The 17,881-nt window shown below is 47.2% G+C and overlaps 1 protein-coding gene across 1 annotated transcript in view; it reads right to left on the reverse strand.

Moving 5' to 3' along the window:
• The window catches only part of LOC129697825 (cohesin subunit SA-2-like), a 132,735-nt gene that overhangs the window by 43,223 nt on the left and 71,631 nt on the right, over window positions 1-17,881 (reverse strand). Inside the window, exons 15-22 of the mRNA XM_055636468.1 lie at window positions 15,463-15,571; window positions 14,340-14,457; window positions 12,610-12,713; window positions 11,390-11,482; window positions 9,150-9,245; window positions 5,816-6,019; window positions 3,142-3,212; window positions 2,595-2,682 (exon numbers count right to left, since the gene is read on the reverse strand). Of these exons, the coding sequence (XP_055492443.1) occupies window positions 2,595-2,682; window positions 3,142-3,212; window positions 5,816-6,019; window positions 9,150-9,245; window positions 11,390-11,482; window positions 12,610-12,713; window positions 14,340-14,457; window positions 15,463-15,571 (883 nt within the window). The remainder of the gene's footprint in view (window positions 1-2,594; window positions 2,683-3,141; window positions 3,213-5,815; window positions 6,020-9,149; window positions 9,246-11,389; window positions 11,483-12,609; window positions 12,714-14,339; window positions 14,458-15,462; window positions 15,572-17,881) is intronic.

Genomic DNA, 17,881 nt, shown 5'->3' on the forward strand with positions numbered 1-17,881 from the left:
ATTGTTAAGAAAAGTTAGATGGATACAAAATGCTGGAGTAACTCAGCGGGTCAGGCAGCATCTCTGGAGAAAAGGAATAGGTGAAATTTCGGGTCAAGACCCCTTCTTCAGACTGAGAGATGTTTGAAGGCACATAGAAACATAGACATAGAAAATAGGTGCAGGAGTAGGCCATTCGGCCCTTCGAGCCTGCACCGCCATTCAATATAATCATGGCTGATCATCCAACTCAGTATCCCATCCCTGCCTTCTCTCCATACCACCTGATCCCTGTAGCCACAAGGGCCACATCTAACTACCTCTTAAATATAGCCAATGAACTGGCCTCAACTACCCTCTGCGGCAGAGAATTCCACAGATTCACCACTCTCTGTGTAAAAAAATGTTTTCCTCATCTCGGTCCTAAAAGACTTCCCTCTTATCCTTAAACTGTGACCCCTTGTTCTGGACTTCCCCAACATCGGGAACAATCTTCCTGCATCTAGCCTGTCCAACCCCTTAAGAATTTTGTAAGTTTCTATAAGATCTATAAGGCGGAACCACTTCGAAAATCAAAGACAGACACAAATCTATAAGATAAGAAGGAATGTCTTTAAAAAATGTCTTTGAAAAATATAAAAGTGGATAAGTCTCCAGGCCCTGACAGGATATTCCCTAGGACATTGAGGGAAGTTAGTGTAGAAATAGCCGGGGCTATGACAGAAATATTTCAAATGTCATTAGAAACGGGAATAGTCCCCGAGGATTGGCGTACTGCGCATGTTGTTCCATTGTTTAAAAAGGGTTCTAAGAGTAAACCTAGCAATTAGAGACCTGTTAGTTTGACTTCAGTGGTGGGCAAATTAATGGAAAAGATACTTAGAGGCAATATATATAAGCATCTAGATAAACAGGGTCTGATTAGGAACAGTCAACATGGATTTGTGCCTGGAAGGTCATGTTTGACTAATCTTCTTGAATTTTTTGAAGAGGTTACTAGGGAAATTGATGAGGGTAAAGCAGTGGTTGTTGTCTATATGGACTTTAGTAAGGCCTTTGACAAGGTTCCTCATGGAAGGTTGGTTAAGAAGGTTCAACTGTTGGGTATAAATGCAGGAATAGCAAGATGGATTCAACAGTGGCTGAATGGGAGAAAGCCAGAGGGTAACGGCCAACACTGGATGGCTGTTTATCGGGTTGGAGGCAGGTGAGACTAGTTTGGGGTGCCTCAGGGATCTGTGTTGGGTCCTTTGTTGTTTGTCATGTACATCAATGATCTGGATGAAGGTGTGTAAATTACATTGGATTAGTAAGTATGCAGATGATACCAAGATAGGGTGTGCTGTGGATAATGAAGAGGATTTCCAAATTCTACAGAGTGATTTAGGCCATTTGGAAAAAATGGGCTGAAAGATGGCAGATGGAGTTTAATGCTGATAAATGTGAGGTGCTACACCTTGGCAGGACAAATCAAAATAGGACGTACATGGTAAATGGTAGGGAATTGAAGAATACAGTTGAACAGAGGGATCTGGGTATAACCGTGCATAGTTCCTTGAAGGTGGAATCTCATATAGATAGGGTGGTAAAGAAAGCTTTTGGTATGCTAGCCTTTATAAATCAGAGCATTGAGTATAGAAGCTGGGATGTAATGTTAAAATTGTACAAGGCGTTGGTGAGACCAAATCTGGAGTATTGTGTACAATTTTTGGTCTCCCAATTATAGGAAGGATGTCAACAAAATAGAGAGAGTACAGAGGAGATTTACTAGAATGTTGCCTGGGTTTCAACACTAAGTTACAGAGATAGGTTGATAAGTTAGGTCTTTATTCTCTGGAGCGCAGAAGGTTAAGGGGGGGGGACTTGATAGAGGTCTTTAAAATGCTGAGAGGGATGGACAGAGTTGATGTGGACAAGCTTTTCCCTTTGAGAATAGGGAAGATCCAAACAAGAGGACATGACTTCAGAATTAAGGGACAGAAGTTTAGGGGTAATATGAGGGGGAACTTCTTTACTCAGAGAGTGGTAGCGGTGTGGAATGAGCTTCCAGTGGAAGTGGTGGAGGCAGGTTCATTGGTATCATTTAAAAATAAATTGGATAGGCATATGGATGAGAAGGGAATGGAGGGTTATGGTATGCAGGTACAGAATACTGGTGGGACTAAGGGGAAAAAAATTTGTTCGGCACGGACTTGTAGGGCCGAGATGGCCTGTTTCCGTGCTGTAATTGTTATATGGTTATATGGTTAGTCAGACGGTGGTGAATCTGTGGAATTCAATGGAAGTCAATTCATATTCTTTAAGGTGGAGATTGACAGATATTTGATTAGTACGGGTGTCAGGGGTTATGGGGAGAAGGCAGGAGAATGGAGTTGAGGGGAAAAGATAGATCAGCCGTGATTGAATGGCGGAGTAGACTTGATGGGCCGAATGGCCTTATTCTGCTCCTGGAACATGAACCTATGAACCATTAGAAGTTATTGTCTGAAGATAGACACAAAAAGCTGGAGTAACTCAGCGGGACAGGCAGCATCTCAGGAGTTATTGTTCGTTCACAGAAGAGATCTGTATATTCTATGAGGGGCGATGATTCAAACAGGCGGAGGGGGACTCACCGGCTCAGTGACATTGCCATCCTCCAACCCGCTCTTCAGCAGCTTACAGGTGCTATTCAGCAGGTTCCACCGAGTTATATCATGAGCACTGCAACAAACGGGAACAGAAGCGAGAGAATTCGGGTCAGGAAGGCGAAACCACAAAGACAGACACAAAATGCTGGAGTAACTCAGCGGGACAGGCAGCATCTCTGGAGAGAAGGAATGGACGACGTTTCGGATCGAGACCCTTCTTCAGACTGAGAGTCAGGGGGGGAGAGGAGAACAAAAAACAAGGATACGGCCAACACTAGAGGGCATGGCCGGCCACAAGGTACGAGAGGAGGAAAGTTTGACGGAGATATGCGGGGCAGGTTTTTATGAACGGGTGCCTGGAACGCACTGCTAGCCGTGGGACAAAAAAGAGAAAAAGAAAGGAATATACCTACTTCATATCTTTCCACACCCCTCACCCAGTTCTGAACTGACAAAGTGACCTCTTTCTTATCCATCATGTTGAAATCACCCATGTCAAATGCCAACGCCTCTCCCCCATGGACTCACTTACTTATGGAAGGTAGTTATTCTCTTCAGCGTGGACCACATTTGGTAAGATTCATCCTCGTCAAACCGGTCACCCTACGGCACAACAAAATCCACGAATAATGAGTCGCAGCAGAGTGTGATTGTCATAATCACTGGGAACGGAACAGTGAAACTCCTACTTGCTGTAGATTTACAGGCACGTTAACACAATAACACCTCAAATACATGTACAATGAACAATAAAGGAATCAAGAGATATGGGGAGAAGGCAGGAACGGGGTACTGATTATAGATGATCAGCCGTGATCATATTGAATGGCGGTGCTGGCTCGAAGGGCCAAATGGCCTCCTCCTGCACTTATTTTTCTATTCATATCTTATTTCTTATTTTTCTTATTCTTATTTTTCAAATTCATTTCACTTGCACTTCATGTGCAATGTGTCGAATAAAACCGTACTGTATTGTACGTTTCTCTACGTTCTATGTCTAACAATGTAAATAATTTCTCAGTTATACAAGAGCTGGAGAATATAAAATTATACCTTCAGTTATGCACTCCAGATTTTCGGTAGGCATGACCAATCATTCATGAACTGTTGACTAATATTCCACTTTGGTAGGTTGCTTCCAAACCCATTGGTAGGAACACCCAATTCTCCATATCCACCTTCCCAGCCGCTCTCTTTACATATCACTCCTCTCTTTAGCCTTTTGTCTTCTTTTTATCTCTAGCGTTTGTTCACCCATTTGCCAATCGCCCCCCCCCCCCCCCCCCACCACCCCCAACCCCCCACCTGTATCCACCTATCGCTTGCCAGGTGTTGTTCCACCCTCCCCCCCCACCCCACCCCCAATGTTTTTCCAGCTTTCTTTCCCCCTTACTCCAATCAGTCAGAAGAAATGTTCCAACCCAAAATGTCCACTATCCATGTCCCCACAGAGCTGCCAGATTCAGATTCAGATTCAGATTCAGATTCAATTTTAATTGTCATTGTCAGTGTACAGTACAGAGACAACGAAATGCATTTAGCATCTCCCTTGAAGAGCGAGATAGCAAACGATTTGAATATAAAATAAATAATAAGTGTCCGGGGGTGGGGGGGGGTGATTGGCAGTCACCGAGGTACGTTGTTGAGTAGAGTGACAGCCGCCGGAAAGAAGCTGTTCCTCGACCTGCTGATTCGGCAACGGAGAGACCTGTAGCGCCTCCCGGATGGTAGGAGGGTAAACAGTCCATGGTTGGGTGTGAGAGCAGTCCTTGGCAATGCTGCCTGACCTGCTGAGTTAATCCAGCATTTGTGTTTGAGTTGAGTTTATTGTCACGTGTACCGAGGTACAGTGAAAAGGTTTTTTGTTGTGTGCTAGCCAGTTAGCGGAAAGACAATACATATTTACAATTGAGCCATTTCACGGTGTACAGATTAAGAAAAGGTGCTGTAGGAGTAGAGATATAAAAGTATGGGGTGATTGTAATATGTGATTGCAGATCAGCTTCTGTGGTCAGCATCCTAATGTCACAACAATAAAGTTGAAACATCCCAATACCTAGTTTTTGTTCGGGCCGGTATAGTGGCATAGCAGTCAAGTTGCTGCCTTACAGCACCTGACCAGGTTAAATCCTGACTACAAGGGCTGTGTATACAGAGTTTATATATTCTCCCCATAACTGGTGACTGGTGACTAAAATTAGAGCACATGGTATTGGGGGTAGGGTGTTGACATGGATAGAAAATTGGTTGGCAGACCGGAAGCAAAGAGTAGGAGTGAACGGGTCCTTTTCAGAATGACAGGCAGTGGCGAGTGGAGTGCTGCAAGGCTCGGTGTTGGGGCCGCAACTGTTTACCATATATATTAATGATTTGGAAGAGGGAATTAGGAACAACACTAGCAAGTTTGCAGATGACACAAAGCTGGGTGGCAGTGTGAACTGTGAAGAGGATGTTAGGAGGTTGCAGGGTGACCTGGACAGGTTGAGTGAGTGGGCAGATGCGTGGCAGATGCAGTATAATATAGATAAATGTGAGGTTATCCACTTTGGTGGCAAAAACAAGGGGGCAGATTATTATCTCAATGGGGTTAGGTTAGGTAAGGGGGAGATGCAGCAAGACCTGGGCGTCCTTGTATGGGCGGTCTTCTATGTTTCTATGTAACCTGCGTGGGTTTTCTCCAGTTTCCTCTCACACTCCAAAGCCACACAGGTTAATGGGCTTGGTATAATTGTAAATTATCCCTTGTGTGTGTGTGTAGGATAGTGTTACTGTCCGGGGTTCACAGACTCGATGGGCCGAAGGGTCTGTTTCCGCGCTGTATCTCAAAACTAAAGGGCCTGTCCCACTTTCACGACCTAATTCGCGACCTCTGCCGAGTTTGCCTTTGACTCGTACTCGCAGCAAGGTCGTCTCGAGGTCGTAGGAAGTCGTAGGAGGTCGTAGGTAGGGTGTGAGCTAGTCGTAGGTACTCATGGCATCAAGTAGGTCGGGGCGTTTTTCTAGCATGATGAAAAATACCCACGAGTAAAAAAGGTCGTGAATTAGGTCATAAAAGTGAGACAAGCCCTTAAAGCTCTCGACCAGTATGCAACACTCAACCATGTGTCCCAAATCAGTCTCCATTGAAATAACTGTTTCATTAGATGATAAATAAATGCAAATCGCTATTTAGTAAAAAAAAAAGAGAGAAAATATAAAGGCCATACCTTGTGAAGAAAGTCTTTCAGCAGCAGGTTGAACTTTCCCACGAGCTGGTCGAACAGTTGGCTTTTCGCAAGTTCTACTTGTTCATGAGCAGCCAGCTCTTCCTTACTGAGGAACAGATATGCCTTCGAACAGAACTCCAAAACCTCAGAGCCCACCTCCTGCTCCACTATCTCCTTTATCTGCTTCAGTAGGGTGTTCAAATGCTGCCGTTTCCCAAAGAACACAGGGTCAGTGAAATAGCAACAACCCACATGCACCACAAAGTGCTGGAGTAACGCAGCAGGTCAGGCTGCATCCCTGGGGAACATGGATAGATGATGTTTCAGTCTTCAGTCTGACACGAAACGTCACCAATCCATGAATCAATGAATAAGTTTATTGGCCAAGTATTCACATACAGGGAATTTGCCTTGGTGCTCCGCCCGTAATGTTCTCTAAGGATCTCTATGGGATCTAACATATACCGAACATTCACTAACATATACCGAACTGACATATGTCCTCCAGTTAAAATTTTCGGTCACGTGAGGGGGGATCTACGCTCATTTGACCTTTGGTGAAATCACCCTATAGAAGTTGGGATGTAATGTTAAAATTGTACAAGGCATTGGTGAGGCCAATTCTAGAGTATGGTGTAAAATTTTGGTCGCCTAATTATAGGAAGGATGTCAACAAAATAGAGAGAGTACAGAGGAGATTTACTACAATGTTGCCTGGGTTTCAGCAACTAAGTTACAGAGAAAGGTTGAACAAGTTAGGGCTTTATTCTTTGGAGCGCAGAAGGTTAAGGGGGGACTTGATAGAGGTCTTTAAAATGATGAGAGGGATAGACAGAGTTGACGTGGATAAGCTTTTCCCACTGAGAGGAGGGAAGATTCAAACAAGGGGACATGATTTGAGAATTAAGGGACAGAAGTTTAGGGGTAACATGAGGGGGAACTTCTTTACTCGGAGAGTGGTGGCTGTGTGGAATGAGCTTCCAGTGAAGGTGGTGGAGGCAGGTTCGTTTTTATCATTTAAAAATAAATTGGATAGTTATATGGACGGGAAAGGAATGGAGGGTTATGGCGTGAGCGCAGGTATATGGAACTAGGGGAGAATACGTGTTCGGCACGGACTAGAGGGGTCGAGATGGCCTGTTTCCGTGCTGTAATTGTTATATGGTTATATGTTATATGGTTATATGGATGTTCTCCAGGGATGCTGCCTGCTGAGCTCATAAGATCATAAGAGATAAGAGCAGAATTAAGCCATTCGGCCCATCGTCCACTCCGCCATTCATTCATGGCTGTTCTATCTCTCCCTCCTAACCCCATTCTCCTGCCTTCTCCCTATAACCCCTGACATAGAAACATAGAAAATAGGTGCAGGAAGCCGCCACTCGACCCTTCGAGCCAGCACCGCCACTCATTGTGATCATGGCTGATCGTCCCCTATCAATAGCCCTTGACTCCACTAGCCCCCTAGAGCTCTATCTAACTCTCTCTTAAATCCATCCATTGGCCTCCACTGCCCTCTGTGGCAGGGAATTCCACAAATTCACAACTCTCTGCGTGAAAAAGTTTTTTTCTCACCTCAGTCTTAAATGACCTCCCCTTTATTCTAAGACAGACATTCGTACTAATCAAGAATCTATCTATCCAAGCCTTAAAATATATCAAATGACTTGGCCTCCACAGCCTTCTGTGGCAAAGAAATCCACAGGTTCACCACCCTCTGACTAAAGAAATTCCTCCTCATCTCCTTCCTAATTCTGAGGCTACGACCTCTAGTCCTGGACTAACCCACTAGTGGAAAAATCCTCTCCACATCCACTCTATCAAAGCCTGCAGTTACTCCAGCACTTTGTGTCCTTTTGTGTTAACCAGCATCTCAGTTCTTTGTTTCCACAACCAATTACACATGTTCCCTTGGCCCAAATGAACTTCCCACAGTGACAGTAAGATAAATAGTACTTGCCATTATTAATGTATAAATGATCCCACAAGGTGACAAGGATTGCTATGAATTGTGAATCGCTCTAAGATTTTAGCCATCCAAACCCAAGTTTTCCTACACTTGCAAATGGCCAGTGGACAGTAGGGGACAGGCACAGTGGCACAGCGGTGGAGTTACTGCCTGACAGCACCAGAGACCCGGATGCGGTCCTGACCTCGGCTGCTGTGTCTGTGCAATGTGGCCGCGTGGAATTTCTCCGGGTGCTCCGGTTTCCTCCCACATTCCAAAGTAGGTTCATTAGTTTCTTTAAAATGTCCCCAGTGTGTAGGATAGAACTGGTGTACGGGCCGTTGGTGGTCGGCATGGACTCGGTGGGCCGAAGGGCCTATTTCAACACTGTATCTCTAAACAAAACTAAACACCAATGCAGTAGTAAGATGGTAGAGCCGCTGCCTCACAGCTCTGGCAACCTGGATTCAACCCAAACTGCCGGTGCTGTCTGTGTGGAGTCTGCACGTACTGTCCATGACCGTGTGGTTTTCTGTCAGTAAGTGATATAGTTTCCTCCCGCATCCGTTAGATATGCAGATAGGTTGGGCTAATTAGCCACGTTATAAATCGGCCCGAGTATGTAGGTGAATGGTATCATTTAAGTGCCTGTCCCACCAGCATGCGATTGCATGCGTCTAGCGCGACCAAACGTGGTGGCTTGAGGCGTACGGCCTCGCGGGGCCGGTCCCACTTCCAACCGCGGAGCCGTCTGGAGTTATGCGGGGCTGGTCCTGACAACATACTCATCAATCAGCTGGGCAGGAGGCGGGCCGACTGAATTTGGCCGTCGCACAGCGTTGGGTGGTTACGTCATCACGCAACGCCACGTGCTAGGCGTACGCCGTCAAGACGCTGCGTACGCCGTCAGTATGCTGCGTACGCCCGTCGAGGCGCTGCGTACGGCCTCAATGCGGCTGCGGGCCGACAGGCCGTTGCCGCGGGGGATTTTTGGACAGTGTTAGTTTTTCGGAGCCCTGCACGATGTCGGGACCAGCCCCGCACAACTCCGGCGGTCAAAGTGGGACCGGCCCTGCGAGGCCGTACGGCTCAAGCGACCACGTTAGGTCGCGCTCACCGCCTGCAGTCGCATGCTCGTGGGACCGGCCCTTTAGGGTAAATTGATGGGAATGCAGAGAATAAAATGGAAGTGTAGGATTGACAAGAATGATAGTTTGATGGCCAGTGTGGGTTCAGTGGGCCCAAGAGCCTATTTTCATGCTGAATGACTCTATGAGTTTATAATGAAACGGATTAGTGTGGGATTGGTGTAAATGGGTGCATTCAGGACGATGGGGACTCAAGGGGCCAAAGGAACTATTTCCGTGCAGTCTGACTTTGGCTCACCTTTTCCAGTTGCAAAGTGCTGTAAACCTCCAGATCAAAATACTGCGGTATTTGTAGAAGGTTTAATTTAATTACTTTCTCCCCATGAGTGGAAAACTGCAAAATTAAAATACACATAATCAGATTCAAGTTGGCAACGAGTTGACTGAAACAACTCCGCGTATCTGACAACGGGCCTCGACCCAAAATGTCATTGTGTCCATTCCCCTCCACAGATACTGTCTGACTGGGTAAATGCACAGTGTCTCCTGCCCAGAGTAGGGAATCAAGATCCAGAGGACATGCGTTTAAGATGAGGGGGGGGATAGATTTAATTGATACAATTGACATTGATACAATTTATTTGTTGTCATGTCAAATGACAACAAAATTAATTGTATCAATATCTATTGTATCAATTAAATCTATCCCCCCCCCTCACCTTAAACGTATGTCCTCTGGTTCTTGATTCCCCTACTCTGGGCAAGAGACACTGTGTATTTGAACTTCATTGAGGTTCAAAGGAAATTTGGTTTCTGCAGTCATCCAACAAGAATTGGAACCTGAAGGGTAACTTTTTTTTTTACACACCAAGGGTGGACCCTATTCTACCAACATTTGGAAGACACTTGGACAGGAGAGGAGAGGGACGTCGGTTCGCAGAAACTGCTTCAGAACGTCAAGGGCGTGGCCGACCAGATTTTGGACTTTGAAGAATGGCACCAAAAATTGCGGCGCCTGCATGTGTAATTATACTCAAAGAGAATTTCACCGTGCAGTTGCACATGTGACAAATAAAGGGCCATTGGACCATTGGTGGGTGTGTGGAACGAGCTGCCGGAGGAGGTAGCTGAGGCAGGTCATATCGTTTAAGAGACACTTAGGCAGGTACATGGATAGGATAGATTTTGAGGGTTATGGGCCACGCACGGGCAGGTGGGACTGACTAGTGCAGATGGAGCATGTTGGTCTGGGCAAATTAGGCCGAAGGGCCTGTTTCCATGCAGATAGACTCTCTGACCCGCTGTGACCCTCCTTCCTCTAGCACTTTGTGTGTTGCTCAAGATTCCAGCACCCGCAGCCTCTGGTTTCTCCGTAGGTCTGAGGTTACATTCTTCTTTCACTCTTCCCGGATAATTTGTTTCCACTTCTGCAATCCCCACTTCCCCACTTCCTGAACACGCAGAGCTCAAAGATCGATTCTCCTCTCTGGACCTACAAGGAAGTAGCTGGATGCCTGCAGACTACAAGCTTGACCTCCCCAAGCCAGCCTGGGGCCGCAAGAGGAATTAAATAACCATATAACCATATAACAATTACAGCACAGAAACAGGCCATCTCGGCCCTTCTAGTCCGTGCCGAACACTTACTCTCACCTAGTCCCATCTACCTGCACTCAGACCATAACCCTCCATTCCTTTCCCGTCCATATGCCTATCCAATTTATTTTTAAATGATAAAAACGAACCTTCCTCCACCACTTCCACTGGAAGCTCATTCAACACAGCTACCACTCACTGAGTAAAGAAGTTCCTCTTCATGTTGCCCGTAAATTTTTGTCCCTTAATTCTCAAATCAAGTCCTCTTGTTTGAATCTTCCCTACTAATAAGACATTGCGAGGTCTGCGTTTTGACTCACGTTCTGCTTCGGGGATCTCTGCAGATCGTCTTAAGAAAATGCCCCCATACAAAAACATCATTCAGATGTTTAATGGGTGAATGGGTGATGGCTGGTCGGCGTGGACTCGGTGGATTGAAGGGCCTGTTTCAATGCTGAATCTCTAAACTAAACTGCTGTAGGCATTTTTTGACTAATTCGTCATGATCATTCTCCCCTACTATGACACAACCTTGGGCGATACGACGGTGCAGTGGTCACATTGCATCTTACCAGGGCCAGAGACCCGTGTTTAATCCTGACTACAGGTACTTGTCTGTACAGAGTTTGTACACTCTCCCCGTGGCGTGCGTGCATTTTCTCCAGGAGCTCTGGTTCCCTCCCACATTACAAAGATGTGCAGGCTTGTAAGTTAATTGGCTTCAGTAAATTGTCCCTAATGTGCAGGGTAGAAGTAGCGTAGGGGTGATTGCTGCTCAGCCTGGACTAGGTAGGCCAAAAGGCCTGTTTCCATGTTGTCTCTCTAAACTAAACTAAACCAAACCAAACTAAACTAAACCAAACCATGAGCATCCCCCCCCCCCCCAATAATTCTCATCTACACCTCGACACACAAACGAAGGTTCAGAGTCCCCCAACAAACCTTGGCCAGCAGCTGTGGAAGTGCCACGATGAAATGTTCCGTCAGCTTCGCCCGATCGTCGAGATGTGACTTTCTCTCCTTTCCCATCTGAACCTAAAATACAGGTCAGAAGACAACACAGATCCACATTGAGCATGGTCACCAGCAGGCATTATGTGAATGGAGAAAGACTGCAGATGAGTGGAGATCTAGTGCGTACAAAGGAACTGCAGACGCTGGTTGACATTGGAAATAGACGATGGAGTAACTCAGTGGGTCAGGCAGCCTCTCTGGAGAAAAGGAATAGGTGACGTTTCGGGTCAAGACCCTTCTTCAGTGATCACATGTTCTTCTGAATGAGACACCAGGAAAAAAGTTAGCATATAAGTGCAGCAAATAATTAAAAAGCATAAGGCACATTGTGTAGAGATAGAGAGGTACACACAGGGTGCTGGAGTAACCCAGCGGGTCAGGCAGCATCTTTGGAGAACATGGATAAGTGGCGTTTCGGGGTCAGGACCCTTCTTCAGACTGATTATACGAGGGGAGAGAAAGCTGGGAAAGTGGTGGGGGTGGAATAACGGCCGGCATGTGATAGGTGGATACAGACGAGAGGGATTTCGATTGGCAGATGGGTGGACAAAGGCTGTAGATAATAAAAAGGAGACAAAATGCTGTAATATAAGGAGAAAAGTGAGACATGAAGGCAGAGGAATGGACTTCAGAGATACAGTGTGGAAACAGGCCCTTTGGCCCATCGACCAGCGATCGCCCTGTAGAGTATCACTACACTAGGGACAATTCCCAATTTATGGAAGCCCCATTAACCGACAAACCTGAAAGTCTTTGGAGCGTTGGAGGAAACCGGAGCACCCGGAGAAAACCCACGCAGTCACAGGGACAGCGTGCAAACTCCATACCGACAGCACCCGTGGTCAGGATCGAACCCAGGTCAATGGCGCTGCAAGGCAGCAACTCTACCTCTAGGCCACTGTGCCGCCCCTAAATGAGAATAGATACATGCGGAAGGGGACGGGGGGGGGGGAAGGACAAAGTGGCGACGGGCGGGTGGTATACAGGGAAGCGAAGGGGGGGGGGGGGGGGGAGAGTGGGCAGTTTGATGCCTAAAATTAGAGAACTCAACGTTGTTACCATTGGACTGGCAGCTACCCAGAGCGGAATATGAGGTGCGGTCCTTCCAGTCTGCGTGTGGCTTCACTTATACATTAATTGACACTAACCTTCTTTCCTAAGCACCTGCCTCCAGGCGGGAGACCCTCGGCTGCCTGGCGTATTGAGCTCAGCATGATTTCAACCAATGCCGCCTTCTGCAAATCAGTGAAGGCTGGAAAATAATAATCATTGCATATAAATCCGTGAGAAACACAGACAGTCGCGCAGTGGCGCAGCGGTAGAGATGCCGCCTTACAGAGCCAGAACCCCGGGTTGGATCCTGCGTACGGATATTGTCTGTACGGAGTCTCTACATTCTACCCGTGACCGCGGGGGTTTCCTCCGGGTGCTCCGGTTTCCTCCCACATTCCAAAGACCCATAGGTTTGTAGGTTAATTGGCTTCTTGTCCAATGTGTGCAAGGTAGAGCTAGAGCTAGTGGTTTCAACAACTAAGTTACAGAGATAGGTTGAATAAGTTAGGTCTTTATTCTCTGGAGCGCAGAAGGTTAAGGGGGGACTTGATAGAGGTCTTTAAAATGATGACAGGGATAGACAGAGTTGATGTGGACAAGCTTTTCCCTTTGAGAATAGGGAAGATTCAAACAAGAGGCCATGAATTCAGAATTAAGGGACAGAAGTTTAGGGGTAATATGAGGGGGAACTTCTTTACTCAGAGAGTGGTAGCGGTGTGGAATGAGCTTCCAGTGGAAGTGGTGGAGGCAGGTTCATTGGTATCATTTAAAAATAAATTGGATAGGCATATGGATGAGAAGGGAATGGAGGGTTATGGTATGAGTGCAGGCAGGTGGGACTAAGGGAAAAAAAAAGTTGTTCGGCACGGACTTGTAGGGCCGAGATGGCCTGTTTCCGTGCTGTAATTGTTATATGGTTATATGTACTGGATGATCGCTGGTTGGCGAGGACTCGATGGGCCGAAGGGCCTGATTGGGCTCCGTATCTCTGAAAAACAGTCAGAACCTATTTTCCCCAGGATGAAAAAAGTAAATACTAGAAGGTATTGCTTTCAGGTGAGAGGCGCAAGGTTTCACAAAGATTTTATTTTACACAGCGGGTGGTGAGTGTCTGGAACTCACTGCCGTGTGGGTGGTGGTTGAGGCAGTTACGATGGTGACGCTTAAGAGGCTTTTGGATAGGCACTTGGGTATGGAGGGGAATGGATTTGGCGCGGACAGATAAGAGAAGTTCTTGACATCAAGTTTGGCACAGACATTATGGGCCAAAGGGCCTGTTTTTGTCCTGGTCTGTTCGATGTTTTTAGTTTTAGTCTTTGAGGTACAGCATGGAAACAGGCCCTTTGGCCCACCGAGTCCGTGCCGAACATTGATTCACCCGCACATTAGTTCCATCTTATCCCACTTTTTCATCCTACGCGCCAATTTACAGCAGCCGGGGGGAGGAAGATTGCAACCTTCACGTGGTCCGCCCTGTTTCGACTACTAATGCAATCAACTCGATGTGCACAAACGGAAGATCAAATAGAACAAGTTGTCCAACAACTTTAGGCTGTGCACGCCACACGGAAGAAGATTTACAGCAGCTAATTGCCTACGAACCTGTACGTCTTTGAAATGTGGGGAGAAAAACTGGAGCACCCGGAGAAACCCAATGTGGTCACAGGGAGAACATACAAAGTGGCGCACAGACAGCGCCCGTAGTCAGGATCACCGGCACTGTGAGGCAGCACTCTACCGCCTGCGCCACTGTTTTACGTTCTATAATCGGACCTCAAAGCTTTCGAAGCAACTGCAGACCTGTGCACACAAACAACTTCCTCACCTTCTTCCTCTGGCCCGACATCTTGCAGCAGTAGAGCCGTCATAGACTCCCAATCCTTCAGTAGAACTGCCGAAGAGTCCCAGAGGCTGTCAACGAGGTAGGCTGAATGTGTACATCCCTGAAGAGTACAAGCGGCAAGAAATAATATGTGGGTCTGATATTCACATGGGAAACACCACCTTAAAGTGGATGGGTTGTTGTAGGGGTGAGGAGAGGTGACGGATGGTGGTCAGACCCACATCTACGGACAACACATCTCATTCCATCACTCGGTGGCCATTGCCCACACTCTCCCACCCCTTTCTCAGCGACGTCCCTCTTCTAACTCCCTTTGTTTCTGTGACATGGTCCCTAAACCTATCTCCTTCTGTATGTTGCTCAGTATCTCATGTGATTAATTTCCACATTCCGTGGTCATCCTCTGTTCCTGATGCACCCTGCTATGTGTCTCAAGGGCCTGTCCCACCAGCATGCGATTGCACGCGTCCTAGCGCGACCAAACGTGGTGGCTTGAGGCGTACGGCCTCGCGGGGCCGGTCCCACTTCCAACCGCGGAGGCGTATGGAGTTGTGCGGGGCTGGTCCTGACATCATACTCACCAATCAACTGGGCAGGAAGCGGGCCGACTGAATTTGGACGTCACACGGCGTCCGGCGGTTACATCATCGCGCAACTGTACGCCGGGCGGTGACGTCATCGCGCTAGGCGTACGCCTTCAAGAAGCTGCGTACGTCGTTGAGCCGCTGCGTACGGCCTCAATGCGGCTGCGGGCCGACAGGCCGTTGTCGTGTGGGATTTTTGAACAGTGCAAGATTTTTGGAGCCACGCGCGATGTCGGGACCAGCCCCGCACAACTTCATACGCCTCCGCCGATCAAAGTGGGACCGGCCCCGCGAGGCCATACGCCTCAAGCGACCACGTTTGGTCGCGCTAGACGCATGCTATCGCATGCTGGTGGGACAGGCCCTTCACTCAGCACAGAAACAGGTTCTTTGGCCCAACTTGCCCTTGCCGACCAAGATGTCCCACCTACTCTAGTCCCACTTGCCTGTGCTTCGCCAGCATGAACAGTAAGGTCAGTCTGATATTTAATACCATAATATATCCAGACTGTAAATCCCACCTCGCTCTGCAGGTAGAAGTTCACCAGAGTCTTCAAGTGGCTGATGTGCTGCGTATCCTTTCTCTCTTGCACTTCATCTGGCACTTCAGAGTCCTGACTGCAGAACAACCTAAAGGACAAAGGTTTTGCAATGATTGGTTGGTCTTGTATTTCTTTGTCAAGTAAGCCAGTGTTTATGGTCCTGGATTCTTGGAATCGAGGGGAAGGGGATGAGAAGTGCGATGGGAGAGATACAAGGTCTTACTGAAAGATGGAGCAGGCTTGGGAATACACAGGCTTGTCAGGTTCCTTGCATTTTTGGTTATTGAATTAATGGTGTATCTTCCCTCTCGGGTATATGCAACACGATACGATACGAGAGAACTTTACATTTCCCAGGAGGGAAATTGATCTGCCAACAAGTCATAAAACACAAAATACATGAAACATGAAATTAAAGTGAGGTTGAAACTTCAGGATTGGGGTGTCCAAAGGGGGGGGGGGGGGGGGGGTTGGGGAGAGTCAGTGTACCCCACAACAGAAGGGGGGGGGGTTGTACGGTTTGAAAGCCACAGGGAAGAAGGATCTCCTGTGGCATTCTGTGCTGCATCTTGGTGGATCCAGTCTGATGTTGAAAGTACTCAGCTTGACCAGTGTGTCATGGACCATATATGTAAATGATCTGAGATCGAACATTCTGAAAAATAGCATTCATGTAATTTTGGCGAATAATTACTCTTTGGACTTTAGACTTTAGGGATTCAGTGTAAAAACAGGCCCTTCGGCCCAGCGAGTCCACGCAGCCCAGTGATCACACCGTACTATCCCACAATCCAGGGACAATTTACAATTTACAGAAGCCAATTAACCTACAAGCCTGTATGTCTTTGGAGTGTGGGAGGAAACCGGAGCACCCGGTGAAAGCCCACAAGGTTACAGGTAGAACGTAGTCAGGATCAATCTTGGGTCTCGGGCGCTGTAAGGTAGCAACTCTACGGCTAAGCCACTGTTCCACCCCACCTCAAACCAAATTTCAGAAAGAGGTTGAACACGGTCCTGACCCAAAACGTCGCCTGTGCATCCCTCCACAGATGCTGTTTGACTCACAGAGTTCCTCCAGCAATAGACAATAGGTGCAGGAGTAGGCCATTCAGCCCTTCGAGCCTGCACCGTCATTCAATGTGATCCCAATCAGTATCCCATTCCTGCCTTCTCCCCATATCCCCTGCCTCCGCTATCTTTGTCAGTATTTGAACGACAGATGGCGCAATGGGCTAAGTGTTCGGCTGGCGACCGGAAGGTAGCCGGTTCGAATCCCGCTTGGAGTGCATACTGTCGTTGTGTCCTTGGGGCAAGACACTTCACCCACCTTTGCCTGTGTGTGAATGTGTGTGAGTGACTGGTGGTGGTCGGAGGGGCCGTAGGCACAGATTAGCAGCCACGCTTCCGTCAGTCTGCCCCAGGGCAGCTGTGGCTACAGAAGTAGCTCACCACCACCGAGTGTGACTGAGGAGTGAATGAATAATGCGATGTAAAGCGCCTTGAGTATCTAGAAAGGCGCTATATAAATCCCATCCATTATTATTATTATTATTATCTTTAAGAGCCTTATCTAGCTCTAAAGAGCCCTATTCAGCACTTTGTGTTTTAGTCAAGGTTCCAGCATCTGCAGTTCCTTGTGTCTTCAGAAGGAACTAATCTGGTCCTTCTTGCATAACTGTTCCTGTAGCTACATGTGTGGGAATTGGCTACATTGTAGCCTACATTGTAACGTTGACCCAAACTATCTCACTGGCTGTCAACCACCTTCTCATGCAATGAGAAAGGGATTGAAAAGTCACACCTCTTCTTTCCTATCTCATGCTCATTCACTTGCTAATACTAACATTGGCCCAGTGATTTCCACAAACTTTCATACCCCTGCGGGGCCCATCACAAATACTGATATGTTCTTAAGGATTCATGTTGCAGGAGTAGAATGAGGCCATTCGGCCCATCAAGCCTACTCCGCCATTCAATCATGGCTGATCTATCTCTCCCTCCGAACCCCATTCTCCTGCCTTCTCCCCATGACCCTTGACCCCCGTACTAATCAAGAACACATCAATCTCCACCTTAAAAATATCAATTGACTTGGCCTCCACAGCCTTCTGTGGCATTGAATTCCACAGATTCACCACCCTCAGAGTAAACTGCGTTGGAAGTCATTAAGTAGCTGAAAAGCATTGCTTGCATCCGTCAGACACCTTCAGGTGAAAGTTGCTCAGGACAATTCCTATTCATTTCCTATTTTACAAATGAACTATTACAAACAGGAAACATGTTGCCGATGTTGGGGGAGTCCAGAACCTGGGGTCACAGTTTAAGAATAAGGGGTAGGCCATTTAGGACTGAGATGCGGAAAAACTTTTTCAAGCAGACAGTTGTGGATCTGTGGAAT

This window comes from Leucoraja erinacea, chromosome 6 (assembly GCF_028641065.1).
Source record: "Leucoraja erinacea ecotype New England chromosome 6, Leri_hhj_1, whole genome shotgun sequence".
Classification (NCBI taxonomy): Eukaryota; Metazoa; Chordata; class Chondrichthyes; order Rajiformes; family Rajidae; genus Leucoraja; species Leucoraja erinaceus.